Source organism: Pelodiscus sinensis, chromosome 9 (assembly GCF_049634645.1).
Source record: "Pelodiscus sinensis isolate JC-2024 chromosome 9, ASM4963464v1, whole genome shotgun sequence".
Taxonomy (NCBI): Eukaryota; Metazoa; Chordata; order Testudines; family Trionychidae; genus Pelodiscus; species Pelodiscus sinensis.
In genome coordinates, this window is record NC_134719.1 from 46647304 (window position 1) to 46664468 (window position 17165).

Genomic DNA, 17165 nt, shown 5'->3' on the forward strand with positions numbered 1-17165 from the left:
CCGAGATTTTCAGTGGTTACATTGTTACACAATTACTTGTTTTTAACATCCTCAGTATGTGTGTACAAATGTAGTAACTATTTTAAAAGATGTTTTTACATGTCTGCATGTCAGAATAATACTAAACTCAATTCTAGATTTATACTAAGTCTGATGGAGATTTTAACTGGTCTTGCCATTAAGTTTAAATTTGGTTGATCTGAAAACATACACTTTCTTGTGTTGGTCTCTTTACATTTTTACTTACAAGTCATGATGCACTGAGATTTTATTATAAAATTTAATTTTTATATTGTTGAGGGATGTGATACATTAAGATTAGCCTTTACAAAGAGAGGTTAAGTCCTTTAATCACATATTGTATTCTGGCTTAGATGAGAGAAATGTTCCTTGAAGTATCAAGACATTGCTTCAGTCTGTACTCCAAGCTTTCCCACTATCTTTCTAAGCTGACGTTCAACTCTTACCTGTTTTTTCACACAAATGGTCCCACTGACCTCATAAATTGGGTGTGTTTTTTTTTTTTTTGTCATTGGTATTTTTCATTTCAACTGGAATAGTTAATGCATTTCTAGGCTTCAGAGGTGAAGTGCTGAGCCTCTTTGGCTGATTGTGGAAGTCACAGAGCTTATTAGAGCAGCGCCTGCTTCAGTCCCCACTCACCTCGTGTTCCTTGAAGCACTTCTGCTTTTGAAATGTAGCAAGAGCCCCACGGAACTCTTGCTACATTTCAAAGGCTGAAGCACTGCAGCTGGAACATGCTTGCCCCGTGTTCCCCATGGTGGCTCTTCTACCTTTTTAATATAAGAGCCGTGGGTGGCTCTTACTACTATTTAAAAGGCTAAGGTGTAGCAGGATAGTGAGCCCCCCACTTCCTCCTTACTGACTGACTAATCGACATTTAACATCCCTAGCATGTATGATCATTCTAAGTTAAACTAATATTTTATTTTGTAGGGAAGCTTGAGATCCATACCCGTGTGCACACAGGTGAGAAGCCATTCGAGTGTGATATTTGTCATCAGCGGTATTCCACAAAATCTAACCTGACAGTTCACAGAAAAAAACACAATAATGAAACAGAATTTCATAAGAAGGAGCACAAATGTCCATACTGTAATAAATTGCATGCAAGCAAAAAGACCCTAGCAAAACATGTGAAGAGGTAAGTATGAGCGGGATTGTCTGTTACACTTCTGCATAATGTATTTTCCGGCCCCAAAGCTTGTATAGCACTTTGAAAATAGAAAAAGTTTTATATACAGGCAGTCCCCGGGTTACGTACAAGATAGGGACTGTAGGTTTGTTTTTAAGTTGAATTTGTATGTAAGTCGGAACTGGTACATATTGTAGGGGAAACTCTAGCCAAACATTTCTCCAGAGCTCAGTTTTATTCTCCCACACCTCACTTCCCTCAGTCCTTTATTCTCAAGCTGAGGTGTCTGCTGAGAAAAGCTGCTCCGCGTCTCCCTGGTCTGCTGGCGGGGGCACTAGCTTCGCGTCTCCCTGGTCTGCTGGGGGGAAGCAGCTAGTGCGGGGTTGCCTCACCCCGTTTGTAAGTAGGGATCCGATGTAAGTCGGATCCATGTAACCCGGGGACTGCCTGTAGATGCAACATAATAGGGTACTGTGTCAACATAGCTTTCTGCTATAAATTTTAACTACAGCTTGAACCTCTCTAATCCAGAAACATATGTCATCCAGAATGACTTTAGTTACCTGGATGTCCACTTTTGATGGTTGTGGCCAAGTTTCCCATGGTTCCATAAAGTTTGTTTAAAGGCAGCAGTTGTAGCTCCCAGTGTTTTGTGCTGTTATTTAGCTCTAATTTACCCCTAAATGTCCTTTAACAGCACAGTGAGTAGTGGAAGTATTGGTAATGCTGCTAGACAATATTGACCTCCCGTGGTCCAGAAAATTCTCTCATTTGGAACTGGTCAGGTCTTAAGGGTTCTGGACTAGAGAGGTTCAACCTGTAGTTCAAGAAAGCTACTTATTGAAGTTGTTGCTCTCAGCAATTATCACTCTCACTTAAGGAAGAATATGAGTTTTTGTGGCAAGGTATAGCTGATGATATCTGGAGTCCTTTTGCTTCCACGGTCCAGTTCAGTGTGTTTTTAGGGCTCGGCTTAATGCAGGGACAGCAGTGGTTTGGTGGCATAGGTGTATCTAGTGAATGAAGACAGACAAATGTGAATACAAAGTTTGGGATCTACTAGTGAACATTTAATTCGTTTAACAGTGAAGTATTTTTATTTACCTACAGGCCTTAGCAGGAGGGCCTGTGAGGTCTGGGAGGGAGTTTGAGTAAAGGAGGCAGTTGTGACCTGGGGCATGAGATTGGGATACAGGGGTTTGGGTTCTGACCTAAGGCAGGAGGCGGTTGTGACCTAGGGCAGGGGGCTGAGATACAGTAGGGGGTGTAGAGATTTGGGTAGTGCCAAAGGGCAAGGAATTGGGGTGCAAGATCTGAAGGCGGCATGGGCTTAGGAGAGGGGCAGAGGGTTTGGCTTATGTGGGGTAGGGGGACAGGAGTGGGGGGGGCAGAGGACTGAGGGGGAGAGGCAGGGACTCAGGTGCCAGAGGCAGGCTCGGGCCGGGAGACTTACCTGTGATATTCTCGGCCAGCAGCGTAGCATATTTCTCGGGCAGGAGCCTGCCCAGCCGCTGCACAGGCTGCAGAGCCTAAGGGGAGAGGGAATGGTGCTTCTCACACTGCCTGTTATTGAAACAGGCAGCTCCCATTGGCCAGAACCTGGCCAGTGGGATTGTAGTGGGTGTGGAAGCAGCCATGAAGTACCACTTCTCTCCGCCCTCCCCCCCCCACACCCGCCCTGGTTTATGAAACAAACAGCCCTGCATCCACTTTTCTGAGTGGGTGGAGAAAGCAGGGGAGACTGCCTGAGCTCCCTGTTACATCTGCATCCTGGATCTGGTGGCTTGACGGGGTGGATTTGGCTCGTGGAAGGTGTTTTGCCCAGTCTTGTTTTAAGATAATCCGTAGTGTAATTTAGCCTATGAACTAACGTGGGGGGGTATTGCAGGATTCCTTAGTCCATTTTTTATATGCTAGGCCTTCAAGAATCCAGTGTCATCAGTATACTGTTGACAGCTTTATCTGTCTTTTTGTTGGATTGGAATGACATGATTTGATGGCTTTAGCACTGTACAGCTAAATGTGATGCCTGCAATTTAGATACAAATGGTAGTATTAGAAGGTTGTATTTATTTGTAGGGGAAAAGGGAATAATGTGAACTAGGTCTATCTGTAAATTATATTTCTAGTTTCATTTTTGGCAGATAAAAATATATTTGAAGGTATACCTATATTTACTTGATCTTAATTTACATCTGGGTGGGCAAAATACGACCCAGATCTGGCCTGCCAAACTGCCCAGTCTGGCCTATAGACTGCCCGATCTAGGATCCCTAGTCACAGAGCAGCTTCATGCTGTTTTAAGTGACTGACTGCTCCCTGTGTGTGTGTCAGCTCCAGGTGCTGAGAGGAGAGGGGAGGCTTCATGGAAACTGTCCAATGGGAGCTGAGAGATTTTGCTGTGGGTGGGGGCAGTGCATGAAACCTTCCCTCCTCCGGTGTGCAGAGAGCCTGCTTCAAGGTCCTGCAGGGCTGCTGGCTTGGAGCCCTCTAGATAAGCGCCTCTGAGCCACAGTCTGCCTCTGGAACCCTAGCCCCTCCATCTACCCAACACTCTGCCCCAGGCCACCATTCAAACCCTCAGCAACACATCTCTCCTCCTCCTCCAAGTCACAGCTCCCTCCCAGACCATGCACATGTTTCTATATCCCTTCCCCAGGCTAGAATCCTCTTCTGCCCTTATAATTCCTCCGACTGCATCCCAAGGACCCTGCCCCAGATCACAACCCCCTCCTTTGACCCAAACTCCCTCTCAGATGCCACACCCCATCTTGCACCCTCAGTCCCCGACCCCGAACTCCCTTCTGCACCCAACCTCCATCCCAGACCCTGTCCCTTCTCCATAGGAAAGTGCAGCCCTTATCAAAATCTTGGCGTGGTCCCCCCCAGTCAAAAATTGCCTATCCCTGATTTATATGGTTGAATGCATATAACTTCAGAATTTGTCATCTCAAGCAATACATATTTCATATGTTGCATATTTGAACAAAGGCTATGAGAAAAATATTTGTTAAAAATGTGGAGCTAAGTAGACTTTGAAATGACAAGAGAACAGCATGCTAACACTGCTTACTATGCTGACAGTTGTTAATATAAATAACAAAGTAGCTACGAAACTTGTATCTTAACATTATTCATTTTCACTGATCTTTCCTCCTAGGTTTCATCCAGAGAATGTACAAGAATTTCTTTCACTTAAAAAGACAAAAAGTGAAGGCTGGAAATGTGATGTAAGCATTACTTTGATTTTTAGCAAAAAATCATACAACTTGTTTAGGTTCTCTTCTCTCCCCCCCCCCCCCCCGGGGGGGGGGGATTTTTTTAAAGTTTATACAGAAATTACTTGTTTAATGATTTAATGAAAAATTTATTTTCATTGCACTCTTCATCGTGATGTCTCAAACTGTAAAGGATCATATTTGTGCTGATCACGTGGATATAAATATTATATTTTACTGTGTGCATAAGGCTTTCTGCCAGTATAGAAAGTACCAGATGTCATTTTACAAAATAGCTGTGGCTATTTGTATATTTGCATATATTTTATTTAAATGGGAGTTTGAATATTGTAACTAGCAAAAAGACAAAAATAAAGCCAATGCTGAGAAATTAGTGGAATATTTTATTTTTAGAAAGGGGAATAAAGAGAAAATTGGGAAATTATAGACCAGTCAATTAAACTTCCTTTTGGATCGATCCTGGAACAAGTTGTTAGCCCAGTTTGCAAGCACCTAGAGCAGGCACCCTATTGAATAGTTAATAGTTGATGCAAAATGCATTGACTATTTGATTAGTCAATTACTTTCAATTTAACATCCCTTAAATCTAAGTCTGGGTCCCCCATGGCTTTGATATGCGAGGGGAATGTGGGGAGTCTTTGTCTTTCTCTACATCAGTGAGAAGTTTTTGGGTTTTTTTTCTTCTTGTGTGTGTGTGTGGCCTGTGACTGATTTTTTTTTTCCTGAGTCAGCAGCCCCCAACCCAAAAAATGTTCATCACCCCGACCTAGGATAAGAGGTCACAAGAATAGCCAGTCATTCCAGAAAAACCATACCAAGTCAACCTATTATAATGTTTGATAGGATTACTGACCTACTGGATAGGAGGAAATCTGTGGACATGATGTATCTTTATAGCCCTGCAGATTTGCAAATATCTACATATAATTTTTGCCCCTGCAGATACAAATTTTGTATCTGCGCAGGGCTCTATATCTTATTTTATTTTAGTAAGAGTTATGACACCATTTCAACTGATATTCATATGAACTAATGAAATGTTGGGTAGATGATGTTACCATAAGGAGGATACAAAACTAGTTGAAAGACTATACTCAGAATATTTATCATGATTGCCTGTCAAACAGGGAGACTGTATCTAGTGGAGTCCCACAGGGATTAGGAATGTAAATGGGTAACTAGATAATCGGCTACTCAGCAAGCATTTGCCCCTCCTACCTGTAACATGATGTGGTGAGCAGTTAACTGGTCAAACATATAGTTCAGCTTAGAAAAGAGGAGACTAAGGGTGGATATGATAGAGGTGTATAAAATTATGACTGGTGTGAAAAGTGAGCAAGGAAAAGTTTACTTATTCCCATAATATAAGAACTACAGGTCACCAAATGAAATTAACAAGCAGCAGGTTTAAAACAAACAAAAGGAAGTTTTTCTTTGCTGAGTGCACAGTCAACCTCTGGAACTCCTTTCCAGAAGATGGTGTGAAGACTAGGACTTTAACAGGATTCAAAAAAAGAGCTAGACTGATTCATAGACATTAGGTCTATCAATGGCTATTAGCCAGGATGGGTAGGAATGGTCTTCCTAATCTCGATTTGTCTAGAAATAGATGACATGAGAGAGATCACGTGAGATTATCTGTTGTGTTCCCTCCCTCTGGGGCATCTGGTATTGGCCACTGTACATTGACAGTATACTAGGCTAGGTGGACCTTTGGTCTGATCCAGTATGGCCATTCTTATATTCTTATTAAACGGTTAAAATTTTAAACACAGTTATACATGCCTAGCAGGGATAAGTTTTTAGTCTGGTACTGTTCAGTATTTTTTATAAATTACTTGGCTATTGGAATAAAGAGTGTGCCTAAGCTTTGCACATGAAAGCAGGTTAGGAAGAGTTGCAAGAATTAAAATTAAAAATGACTGAGAAATTGGAGCATTGTTCTGAAATCTACAAGATGCAGAAGTTCAATAAAGACAAGTACAAAGTACTATTTTTAGGAAAGAAAAAAAACAAATGCACAACTGCAAAATGGGGAATAATTAGCTATGCAGCAGTACTCCTGAAAAGGAGTCAGAGCGGATAGTAAACTACAAATTGAATGAGAGTCAATGTGATGCAGTTTTAAAAAAGGCTAATATCTTTCCAGAGTGTCTTAACCGGAGTGTCCTATGTAAGACATACAAGGAAATTGTCCTGCTCAGTTCTGCATTGGTGAGACCTCTGCTGGAATACTGTGTCCAATTCTGAGCACCATACTTAAAGAAACATGTAGACAAATTAGAGAGCAACAAAAATGATAAAAGGTTTAAACAAATCTGATATATGAAGAAAGTTCTTTTTTTTTTTTTAAATGGGCATATTTAGTCTTGAGAAAAGAAGACTGAGGGGGACCAGATAAGTATCAGGGATGTAAAATCCTCTTTAATATGTTAAACATAACTGGCTAACAGCTTAAATAGGGGGCAGGTGGGCTGTAACACCTATGGCGTGCTGGAGTAGCCTCCTGCCCTGGCCACTGGTTAACTAACTGGTAAGCATTGCTTGGTAAGGGTGATGCTTACCATGTACCTATTTACATCCCTAATAAATAGTCAGATAAGTTAAGGGCTGGTTATAAAGAGTATAGTGATCAGTTGTTCTCCATGTCAACTGGAGGCAGGACAAGAAGAACTTCTCATTTGTTTTATCACAATCCAACACTCCATATGCTGCCCATAATATAAATTTTTGGATATCTGCAGGGGAAAACAAAAAATGTAATTTAATATGGATGAAATCCTCCCGCCAAATACTTTCTCATTAGGCTCTATACTGATACCAAATGAACAATAATCAGATGCCAGTATAGGCTTTTAGTGCCCTAAAAGATTGTTCAGACCTCACAAATCTAATTCTAGATATAAAATCATAGGTTCCTTTTTTAGGCCTAGTAGGTATCAATAAAGAGTCTTTTTGACAATAAAGTGACAATTAGTAAGAGGGTTTTGACTGTGACTTTTTCTCCCTCCACTTCACTGCTGTCTCCACTTCTCTAGTGTCAGTGGAATCAGATTTTTTAATTTTCAAGTTGTGTTTTTACAAGAGGTGCTATATTTTAAGCAATCAAAATATTTATGCCAACAACACAGTGGTTGTACCTATACTAACTCTAACTTATGTCCAAAAGTTCATATCATCGCAAGCCATAACATGTTATCTTGCTAAGGCTTTAAGCAAGTATAGGCTTGGCTAGTAGTTGGATGGGAGACTCCTAGATGCTATAAGAAGCAGAAGTGTCTATTCTGTAGTTTTTGCTTTGAGTCTGTTATAACCCAGTGCATATCTTGGTGAGGGGCATTCTGTGAGAGGAGATATGTGATAGCTTTTAGATTAGATATACAGCTCTTTACAAATCCCATAGCAATAGCTAACTGTGAAACTTAAAAAAGAGAGCTTTGATTCTAATGGAAGCTGCTTGGAAAGCTTGATGAAGTAGATTTTATAAGTTCTATCTAAAAACCAAAAACCTTTGTGTTACTTAAAATTTCATTAACTTCTCTGTAGAGATGCACATTGGAAATATTGTTAGGAAAAACTTGGGAGCAGGAATGTGATTTTTATCTTGTATAACAGAACAAGAAAATGCGATGAAGTCCTGAAGTTGTGGCCTTGCTTGAAATAGCTCCTCCAGCCAATTGCACTAAATCATTCGGCTCCCTGATGTTGCTTGATTTGTACTAGCAGTCAGTGTTTGAACATAGGACTCTGTACATTTATGCTTTTTGGTTATGCAGTAATACTAGATAAATTCACAGACACACTTGAATACTAAAAATGGGAGCAGCACCAGTTATAAGTAGGCTTGAAAGGATTAGACCAGGGCAGGCAAAATACAGCCTGTGGTCTGGATCTGGTCTGTCATGATGCTCTGAGCCACCAGTGTCCTGCAGCCCAGTGGGAACCTCAGGCAGGCTTCCTTCCTGCTGCAGCCCCACATGCCGCTTAAAGTGGCCGGCTGCTGGAGCCAGTGTATGCAGCTGTATGGTGTGTCAACGGGGAAGGAGGGCTCCGCAAGCTGCTTGCATCTGCAAGCACAGCCCAGAAAATTCCCATTGGCCAGTTTCCATTTTGAGCAGTGTGTTGGGATGCAGCAGGCAGGAACCTAATTTAGGCTCCCAGAGGGCTGCTGGCCAGGAGCTGCCTAAGGTAAGTGCTTCCTGGCCAGAGTCTGCACCTGGTGCTCCACCCTTTCCTCCTTCCCTAGGCCACAATCCAAACCCCTGCAGCCCCTCCTGCATCTCAAACTCCAGGTTACAATAAATTTGTTCACTCAAACTCACTCCCAGATTCTATACATACTCCTGCATCCCAGTCCCCTACCCCGTGCTCCTTTCTGCACCCAGTCTGTCCCAGAGCCCATGCTCCTTCTGTTAATGTCATAGAGAAATACAGCCCTTGATTACTTACTAAATTCTTGGTGTGGTTCCCCCCAACAAAAATTATTGCTCGCCCCTGGATTAGACTATTGGTAAATGTTGATTTCACCATAGAATGCAAATGGAGAAAATATATTTCCTTTGATAATTGAAATTTACAGACCAGCAAAGTAAGACTTCTGTTGCACAGTCCAATGACCTGGACCAAGGGTGTGCAGTAATTTGTGATGAAGGGTCCACTCCAAGATTTTTGTAAGTGGTCAAAGGCCACACTTTTCTATGACGGTAGTGAGGGATCTCGGATGGAGGTTGGATGCAGACAGGAGCTCGGGGTAGGGAACTGTGGTGTAGGAGAGAGAGGTGGGGGTCTAAGAGGTAGTTTGGGTGAAGGAGAGGGTTGTGATCTGGGGCAGGGGATTAGGGTCTGGGAGGCAGTATAGGTGCAAGAGAGGATATAGGGTCTGGGAGGGAGTTAGGGGTTTGGAGAGGGTGGAGACAAGCTTTGGTCAGGAGGCGCTTACCTAAGCATTTCCCATCCAGCTGCACTCAGGTAGCCCCCCTGCTCACCAGCAGCCCCAGACTACTGGCCAATGGGAGCTGAGAGATTGTGCTGCACTGCCCCCATTCCCTGCAAAATCTGTCAGCTCCCATTGGCCGTTTTCCAGCCAGTAGGAGCTCAGAGATGTTGCTGGCGGATGGGGGCAGTGTGCAAAACCTCTTCCCCTTTCCCCCCACCTTCTCCACAGCACAAAGAGCCACAGGGAACAGCCAGCTTCTTTGAGTGGTGCTGCTCCCTGTTGCATGGATAGGCCTTGGCCCGGATTAAAAAGCTTAAATAGCCATATTTTGCCTGCCTCGATCTAGACTTCTGAATTAGGTTTGTTACAAATGGACTAGCAAATACATATTAAAAATGTTGATTTAAGGATTTTTACTTAACTTATTTGATGTGTGATAGTGTCAGCTTGTATTGATGATTTATAAAACTGAGTTTCAGCATCTACTACACTTGAACCCCTTTAATCCAGTAACCCTGGGAAATAGAGTATGCTGGATTAAAAAATTTGTTGAGACAGAGACAAGGCTCCATGCCCTCCACTGCTATGGGAGTGGCAGGGAAAAACCTAAGGGAAAGTGCATCTCTGTGCTGCTGTTCCTCCAGCTGGAATGGAAGGAGGAGCAGGAGCACACATGGACGCTTCCTTCTCCCCCTGCTAGAGTTTGTACCATAGGTATTTCTGGATTATGAACACCCAGAGCATAGCAGTTCAGGTGCATCATTAAATAATTGTCTGACAGCCACCCATAATTTCCTATATTTGTGAAAATAAGTTGATAAAAATATAACTTCTTAATACCCATAATTTTGTGTAACTGTGAAAACTTGATAATTTAAATACTTAAAAGTAAACCTTTATTAGCTATTAACATATTCAAATATAAATTTAATTTTTTTCAAGTCTAAGTATAAGCAAGCTGAGTTTTTTCATTTTCTCAACTACTGAGGTTTCTTGCCCTAGGATTTGAGTTGAGTTATTTGGATATCAATAAAGTGAAAATGAGCCTAAAAGTATAGTCTGTGGGGTTACACACACACCTGCCCCCCCCCCCCCCCCCCCCCCACCAATGATTTGAGTGTCTTTTTTTAAAGATGCTATAGAAAATTTTTAAAAATGTTTTGTTTGTTTCTGGCTAATGTTTGACCAAGTATTTTTGTCATTTTAGATTTGTAAGAAATCTTTTGCTCGAAGACCCCATTTGGAAGAACATATGATTCTTCACACTCAGGATAAACCCTTCAAGTGTACCTATTGTGATGAGCACTTTAAATCCCGGTTTGCAAGATTGAAGCATCAAGAAAAATTCCATCTTGGTATAAAACCTCTTTCTGACATGCAAACAATAGATTTGAAGTAGTACAGACTTCTTCCAATGAGCACCGAATTTGATATTTAACAGGAGCAAGGGAAAATATTTTATTTGATTTCTTAAGCTTTTGAAAGGTTTCAAAGAACAATAGCTTGGTTTATTTTATTTTATTTCATTAAACTGCAATAATATCTTAAAGGTATGAATCCAAATAACTATCATGTACAAAAGCCACATTTAGGCTAGCTGACTGGGAAATTCTGGTTATGGTTAAAAGCGTGGGTATGTTAATCACCTACAAAGTATATGTATTCACTTAATGATTGGTAGCCAGCACTATTACACAAATAATGGATAATCTTATGAGGGATAAATATTCCATCAGTATGGAAACTTTAATAAAACAAAATTCAAAATATAAGATTAATATAAAAGTCTATAGATATTCAAATTATTATGAACTGTTAAGTCTCTTGCACTAATTTTCTCATACCACAGCAACTGAGATGTAAGGGTATTCTTACACTTTGAGCTGCAGCTGTGATTCCCAACTTGGTGAAATACTTGCGCTAGATCTGATTAAGTTTTATAGATTAGAGGAAATAGTGTGTAGTCACAACAGCACAAAGGATAGGAGAGGCTAGCCACCTCAAATATATACCATCCAAGACCATAGCATATATTTGTGCCAGCTAGCACCTGCTGCAGCGATCAGAGCTAGTGTGGATACATCTCTTTAAGCTAGGAATTGTTGTTAGATATGGTAAAGCAATTGCTATAACAGGCCCCTAATTTAGCAAAGCGATGTCATCTTCAATAAATTGGTCATTAAGTATGAAGTCTAATTAACATTGTGGGTTGTGAAATACTATATTTGTTAACTTCTTGGGCATGCTGAAGAGCTGTGGATTCTTCCAGGCTTTTCCTAGAAAGGAGAGATGGTGGTGGTAGCTTTGATGGTCAGAATTTGGTTTTAGAAGAATCCAGATAGGTTCATGTCATATTACTGCTAAAATATGTCTTTGATAGCTATACATAAGTTCAGAGCATTAGACTATCAGACTTAAATTAGTTGATAGGCTGTAAAAAATTCAAATGTTTAAATTTTACATACTGAAGGAATGTGTAGTAATTATCAATAATTCATTAAACTGGCCTTTTCGTTTTGCAGCTTAAGGAATCTATCAGTGACCCACAATATACATGTTTGACTCAACATAATTACTCACAACTAATAGTAGTTCTGATTATTTCCTTTAGGCCCTTTCCCATGTGATATTTGCGGTCGTCAGTTCAATGACACTAGAAATCTAAAACGCCATATAGAATGTACTCATGGGGGAAAGAGAAAATGGGTGTGTTTTATATGTGGAAAATCAGTCAGAGAAAGGTAAGAAGGAATATTTCAATCATGGTCTGACATAATGTGAGATGTTGATAAGAAAGTAAATAAATTAACTGATTTTTATAAACTCAAAGCTAAGAGAAATAGTAAACCAGTGTATCAAAGAAATTGTATCTCTGATACAAACATACATTTATGATTTAAATATGAGAGTGGAGAGAGAAGGTGATTAACTGCAAAATACTAAATATAAAGTTTCTATTGAGGAAGTCTGTTGGCTGTATTGGAATTCACTACATCCTTTACTGTCTGTGTAACTGAGGAGGAAACAAGATTTTTTTTTTTTTCTGCAAAAAGTACATTGCTGAGAATAACAGGAAAAAGAGGAACAATATATTGGAGTGGCCAGGGAAAACTTGGAGAAGTTCTGGACTTCTTAAAATATACATCACCTGCTATTCCTGCCTACTTCAAAATTAAAAAAAAAAAAAGTGAAGGATTTTAGAAAATTGTTTGGGGGGGGGGGGGGGGGAAACTCTCTTCCTTCTCTTCCTTTTCATTTCCTAAATGGAACAAAACTTAATCAAATAATAGCTTTTGCTCTTATTATTAGAGCCCTGCAGGGATGCAAAATTTGTATCCCCATCAATATCCGCAAAAATGAGTTGAGGATATCTGCTTTATATCCACAAATCTGCAGGATTCTAGATGCAAAATTTGTATGTGCAGCTATATCTACCGACATCAAAAGGATATCTGAAGATTTGCATAGCTCTAGTTATGGTCATATATCTTTACCTTGTATTTAGTGCCTGGAATGGCAGATACTAACTTTCAGTGCAGAGCACAAAATAAGTGCTTTGATATAGCTGGGGAAGTGGACACTCTCATAGAAAATGTATAAATCTGTACAAAAGTAGGATTTTTGTTCTTCAGGAGTTAATGCTTAACTGTGTGTATGAGAAACCTGATGAGAGTTCTGAAACAGACTTTCACATAGGTTCAGAACAGATGCTTTGTAAAGCTATCTTTATTTTTTAAACAGTGATTGAAACATCTTACACTAAATCTGACATTAATTTATATTTCAACCTCGTGTTAAAAGGTATTCTTCCTACAAAAGGAAAAAAGTAATAAAAATCCTTCTTCTGACATGACATAAATCAGATCAGATTTTAGTCATTGAGCCGGATATGTTCCAAATATTTTAAGAGATCATACATCGAAAATTTCTGAGCTTACATATGTTTTCCATGGATTTATTCCAAATAACTTAACAGCTCCCACTGAGTACTGTAGGAAGAGGATTTTGGCCCCAGTAGAAATAATTTTGTTATAGTTTTTATGCAGATAGAAGGGTTAAGCAGAATATAGTGTGTAACAGCAGTCTCTCTTAAAATTTATAAAACTGATAGGCACGTATATACTTAAATACAATGTACAAATATAACAACAAGCCAGTACATAAGATACAAGAACACAGCACATTTTTTTCAATGTCCTGTAATTCATTTTTACTTTGTAACAAGCTGCTAGTAAAAATAAAACACAAAATCCTGTCCTAAAGTTTCAAAATAGTTGAATATGTGCACGGAAGTAAATATATTTGGAGTTACTGGTTTCAATAGCAGACTTAAAAACCACAGTACAACAAAATCTCTTATCTGGCATGTTGGGAGATTACAGGGTGCCGGTTAATTGAATATTATGGTTAACTGGGAGCTCAGCTTTACCAATGAAATACCAATCTTCAAAGACTGCAATAAAATAAAGTATAAAATATTATACATGTACTTACCAATCTATTAGTGTTGCACTGAAGAGTGGTTGGTTTCTTGAACCACTTAACTTTACCCTGTATATGCTTTTCTTTTGTGTATACCTATGTAATTAAACATATATAAATTCAGAAATGAGGCACTACATATCACTGTGGGCAACGCATGGTGTACACCCAGATCACTAAAAATACACTTAACACTAAAACTATACTGAATGTAATTTAATTTCATTCAGAAGACACTTAAGGATCTTGCAGTACTTCAGAGTCATCATCAGCATCAGTTATCACTGTAAATGCAGATGATCCAGGAGATTGGGCTGAATCAGTTATGACCCTATGATATACCCTGGTAGATTTTATTTTCAATAAATCCTAGATATTAGCTTCCTTATTTGTCTTCTGACACTTTCTATAAAAGCAAAGTGCAGAATATGCAGTTGCATAATATACTTGCCAGTATACTAGTCTTGGTTACTAGATTCAAGATTTGTATTGAGAGATGTCAGAAATACTGGTTAATTGAACTTTTGGGTTAATTTAGTGCTGGATAACAGAACTTTTACTGTCCTTCAAATATTTTTAGTTAAACTTAGTAATTCTAGATGTTACCAATAATAACTGAGAGGTTTCAGAGGTAGCCATGTTAGTGTGTTTCAGTGAAAACAAGGAGGCCAGAGATACCTTAAAGACTAACAATCTTGTTATGGCATAAGCTTTCAGGAGTTATAAATCTTTTGATTAGATGCAGGAAGGGAAAGAAAAAAAACAGATAGTAGGGGTACAGAGAGGGGAGTGTTGCATCAGAGCTAATTCAGTCAGGGTGGCTGTGGATAAGAAGGTGAGAGTACCTAAAGTGGAAAATTAATTATGGTAATGAACAAGCCATTCCCAATCTCTATTCTGACCCATTCCAATGCTGTCTGCTTGTGTGTCCAGGCTGTTTAAAATGTTCTCTCACTGTTTCTTGTATGTTACCATTCTTGATGTCTGCTTTGTGTCCACTTAATGGGAGTAGTAGTAATGCTGAGTTTCTAAAATATTTCTGGTTTTTTTTTTTTTTTTAAACCCAGGACAACTTTGAAAGAACATATGAGAATTCATAGTGGGGAGAAGCCTCATCTTTGTAGTATTTGTGGGCAGAGTTTTCGCCATGGAAGCTCCTACAGGTAATGAAGCAGATTTTGATTCTGTTTAAAGAGATTAAGCTACTACCTTCTTGATGGTGATCTAGATATCATCTTTGCCAACACACCTTGAAAAATTATATTGATAATGTTTTATTTGGGTTTTCAACACTAGTAAACAATTTTCCAAACTTTTTTAACATAAACATTTTTTGGGCATTTAGATTGATATTGATGTGTAAAAATCCTTTTTATTTTTAATTATCTAAATTTGGGGCTTTGATTCCTGGCAGCAAAATGTCTTTCTAAAAGGGAAGCCACAATAATAGTCATGCAGTCTTCCCCAGCAGTATGTTTTGGGTGTCCAAAGCAGTTGGCAGAGAAGTAAATCACTGGAATAGGGTAGGGGGTGGGACTAGGGAGGATGCAGCTGGTGGCTCCTCTGTTGTGCTGGGCTCAGCTGCTAGACCCAGCTGGGTTGGGGAGGATGGGGTTTCCTCTCCCCCTGCACAGTATCCAGGGCCATGTCCAATGCACCCCCAGATTTCTCCCCTGACTATAGGAAGCTCTGTACACTTCCCCTCTCCCACAGCCAAACATGTTAAACTTCAACAGTGACATAAATTTCTCTGTGTTAATATAGACTTCATCTGCGTGTTCACCATAATGACAAGAGGTATGAATGTGAAGAATGTGGGAAAACATTTATTCGGCATGACCATCTAACAAAACACAAAAAAATACACTCAGGTAGGCAATATTTTTGGAAGTGTGATCAAAGTAGTTAAGAAAAAGTGAGTAGAAAAATAGTGCTTATGTAACCACTACCAGTCGGATTTGAACATGGGACCTCTGGAATTTAGTACAGGCGCCTCTACCTTCTGGTTCTCAGCTCATGCTGTAGAGGTCTCTTATTCTTATCTGTTACTGTGGTCTAGGTGCTACTGCAAGGGACAGTGAACGACACTAGGTGTGTGGGTTACACTTATACTTTTTTAAAGGTTTTTAATGAGTGTTGTGTAAGCCTATTACCAATGTTAGTCTATTGCTTTGTGTCCTAAGGTAGAGCTTGTTTATCTTTTTAATCACTTGCAAAGTTTAAGAGCCGAATGTTTCCTCTCTTAATAGAGAGCTGAGGGACAGTCAAATGGTGTAACTTTTTATTTATGAATTTGTTTAACGAGCAAATGTGATAAGAGGATTTTTTGAGTTAAGATTTCTTTTTTAATAGCAACTGTTTGAAACATTAATACCATAATGACAAAACTGTCATTCACACAATCTCTGTCCAAGTTTGCACCCCGATCACTTTAATGTAGAATACAAATATAGAGAAGTAACACTTAACTGTCTGAGTTTATAGAGTTCCCCATTGTGGATTGGTAATTGCGAAATCCTAAATATGGAGAGAATCAAATCTGAGAGAACCAAAGCAAATGGAAGAACACAAATGTTTTTAACCTTATTCTCCCCACCTGTTTTTCATCTTGAGGCAAATAGGAAGGGGATCATATCTGTAGAAAAAAGAAAGCTTGGAACCATTGGGATTCCTTTATTCCTCCAGCATAGGCTCCAAAAGGAATATAAGATTCCCCAGAGGGTGGAAATTACTTTCCAAAATAGTATGAAGATATGAAAGTGATCCAAGGACTAAACTTTTTGAGCCCTTGTTTGTATAAGACAGCTTATTATTTAGTGTTTGAAACTCTAACACCCACTATAAAACCAAGAAATCAGAACTTTTAAAGATTAAAAAAAAATCCCCTTTTCTACTATATTTGCCTCTTTTCCTCTAGAAAGTTACATATTTTGACTGTTCAAACTCACTCTACTTACATCAGAAGAAATATTCTGCTACTTTGTGAAAGATCTCAAGATGACTCAAAAGAAACTTCAAGACTTTTAAACATCATAAAAGATAAAAGGTAACTATTGAAAATTAGGGGAAAAAAAGATGAACATTTGGATGTAGCGCTATGTTCTTAAAACTGATTGTTGACCTGGTATTGCAAAAGAAAGGTGGCCAACATTTATTCCAAAACTAAGGCTTTTTCAAGGCTCTTGGAGCTTAGATTTTTAAAGGTGACATTTCAAGTCTTATGAAAGAGTGAACTTTCAGTCATTCTGTTGATTCTCCTCTTCATAACTCTGTGGCTCTGTGGGGTCAGGTACCCCAGCCATGAAGAATAGTTAGCATGTAGGAGGAAAAACAAGCCAGGGAATGAGGAACT

At 39.4% G+C, this 17165-nt stretch overlaps 1 protein-coding gene across 2 annotated transcripts in view; it reads left to right on the forward strand.

Annotated features, from left to right (window-relative positions):
* The window catches only part of ZBTB41 (zinc finger and BTB domain containing 41), a 30348-nt gene that overhangs the window by 3828 nt on the left and 9355 nt on the right, over positions 1 to 17165 (forward strand). For both annotated transcript variants that reach the window (XM_006130666.4, XM_025188449.2), the window contains exons 3-8: positions 958 to 1165; positions 4317 to 4386; positions 10539 to 10686; positions 11943 to 12072; positions 14881 to 14976; positions 15578 to 15684. In XM_006130666.4, coding sequence (XP_006130728.2) covers positions 958 to 1165; positions 4317 to 4386; positions 10539 to 10686; positions 11943 to 12072; positions 14881 to 14976; positions 15578 to 15684 — 759 coding nt within the window. The remainder of the gene's footprint in view (positions 1 to 957; positions 1166 to 4316; positions 4387 to 10538; positions 10687 to 11942; positions 12073 to 14880; positions 14977 to 15577; positions 15685 to 17165) is intronic.